At 47.8% G+C, this 2,132-nt stretch overlaps 1 protein-coding gene across 1 annotated transcript in view; it reads left to right on the forward strand.

The window, feature by feature from the left end:
• The first annotated feature begins 1,883 nt into the window (after window positions 1–1,883).
• LOC108799008 (serine protease 27-like) overlaps window positions 1,884–2,132 on the forward strand; it is a 16,925-nt gene continuing 16,676 nt past the window's right edge. The window contains exon 1 of the mRNA XM_018570820.1: window positions 1,884–1,919. Within this exon, the coding sequence (XP_018426322.1) occupies window positions 1,884–1,919 (36 nt within the window). The remainder of the gene's footprint in view (window positions 1,920–2,132) is intronic.

The raw sequence follows: 2,132 nt of genomic DNA on the forward strand, positions 1-2,132 counted from the left end.
ACCTGGAAGTGGGTGGGATATATTACAATGGCATCTGGAAGTGGAGGGGATATATTACAATGACACCTGGAAGTGGGGGGATATAATACAATGACAACTGGAAGTGGGTGGGATATATTACAATGGTACCTGGAAGTGGGTGGGATATATTACAATGGCATCTGGAAGTGGAGGGGATATATTACAATGACACCTGGAAGTGGGGGGATATAATACAATGACAACTGGAAGTGGGTGGGATATATTACAATGGCACCTGGAAGTGGGTGGGATATATTACAATGGCATCTGGAAGTGGAGGGGATATATTACAATGACACCTGGAAGTGGGGGGATATAATACAATGACAACTGGAAGTGGGTGGGATATATTACAATGGTACCTGGAAGTGGGTGGGATATATTACAATGGCATCTGGAAGTGGAGGGGATATATTACAATGACACCTGGAAGTGGGGGGATATAATACAATGACAACTGGAAGTGGGTGGGATATATTACAATGGTACCTGGAAGTGGGTGGGATATATTACAATGGCATCTGGAAGTGGAGGGGATATATTACAATGACACCTGGAAGTGGGGGGATATAATACAATGACACCTGGAAGTGGGGGGATATAATACAATGACACCTGGAAGTGGGGGGGGGGTGTATATTCGGCAGGAAGTGAACATTTTGTCCCTGAAGTTGATGTGTTGGAAGCAGAAACAGTGTGTGAGAAGACATGGAGCTCTTCAGCAGCTGATTGGGCGCCCTCGCCGGTTGTATGTTTTTGTTCAGCGGGTGAATCGGTTGGTGTTGCTGTCGGAGGTGCAGCATCTGACGGGTTAACATGTGAGTGACGCAATCATATGGAACGAATTCTGAACTAACATCCGAGAAGAAGAGTTACGTCTGATGCGTGGAATTGTTTTCTCGGTCAATTGAAATATTTCATAGTTGTAGGCATGTACAATGAGGCGGAACACGCGTGATGGTCATCACGTATGTAGATCAGCAAGTTTTATTTTTGTCTCCTTCTATACTGGAAGGATGATCGGTCCGGACACATTATATCTCCCCATTACAGCAATCCTATAAGCAGAAACGTGTCATCAAAAATACTTCAACTATATAAATGCGTGCATGTCATGTCTGTGTAATGTGTGCTCAAACAGCCACTTGTAGTTTCCATTGCAAGCCCATGTGAAAGGGTGATAACATAGGGGCACAATTGGGAGACAGAATGTTGTCACCCTATAACCGGGAGTGTCTGAACAAGGATAGAGTGTTGTCACCCTATAACAGGAAGCGCCTGGACAAGGACAGAGCATTGCCACCCTATAACAGGAAGCGACTGAACAAGGACAGAGCATTGCCGCCCTATAACAGGAAGTGCCTGAACAAGGATAGAGTGTTGTAACCCTATAACAGGAAGTGCCTGAACAAGGATAGAGTGGTGTAACCCTATAACAGGAAGCGCCTGAACAAGGACAGAGTGTTGTAATATAACAGGAAGCGCCTGGACAAGGACAGAGCATTGCCACCCTATAACAGGAAGCGCCTGGACAAGGACAGAGCATTGCCACCCTATAACAGGAAGCGCCTGAACAAGGACAGAGTGTTGTAACCCTATAACAGGAAGTGCCTGAACAAGGACAGAGTGTTGTACCCTATAACAGGAAGAGCCTAAACAAAGACAGAGCATTGTCACCCTATAACCGGAAGCGCATGAACAAGGACAGATGGAAGAACAATGACTGACAGTCATTTTGGTGTCACCCCCTCTCAAAAGTCGGGCACTGGGTCATGGCCTGAGAGCCCAACAGTGGCACGAGAGGGAGGGTCCTGACCCCGCCTAGTCAATACCTCCTCTCTTTGCTGCCATCCATCACCAAGATGGGTGTTGGCGATGAAGAACATCCCCGCACATGTGTAATGATGTCACACCATGAACGTCATAACGCATGGGTGGCGGCCTCACTGGATGGCGCCCACCCTGGTGCCGCCGCAGCTGCCGCATACATGCTAACTTTTCTGGAAGTCAACGTTTGCATATTTCTAGCCATGTGCTATTGCCTTCCTTCCTTGTGAGAGGCCTGCCTATGGGATGGGGGGGGGGGGGGGGGGGGGGGGAGGGCGTGTGTG

Source organism: Nanorana parkeri, unplaced genomic scaffold, assembly GCF_000935625.1.
Source record: "Nanorana parkeri isolate BGI_ZX_2015 unplaced genomic scaffold, ASM93562v1 scaffold1602, whole genome shotgun sequence".
NCBI lineage: Eukaryota > Metazoa > Chordata > Amphibia > Anura > Dicroglossidae > Nanorana > Nanorana parkeri.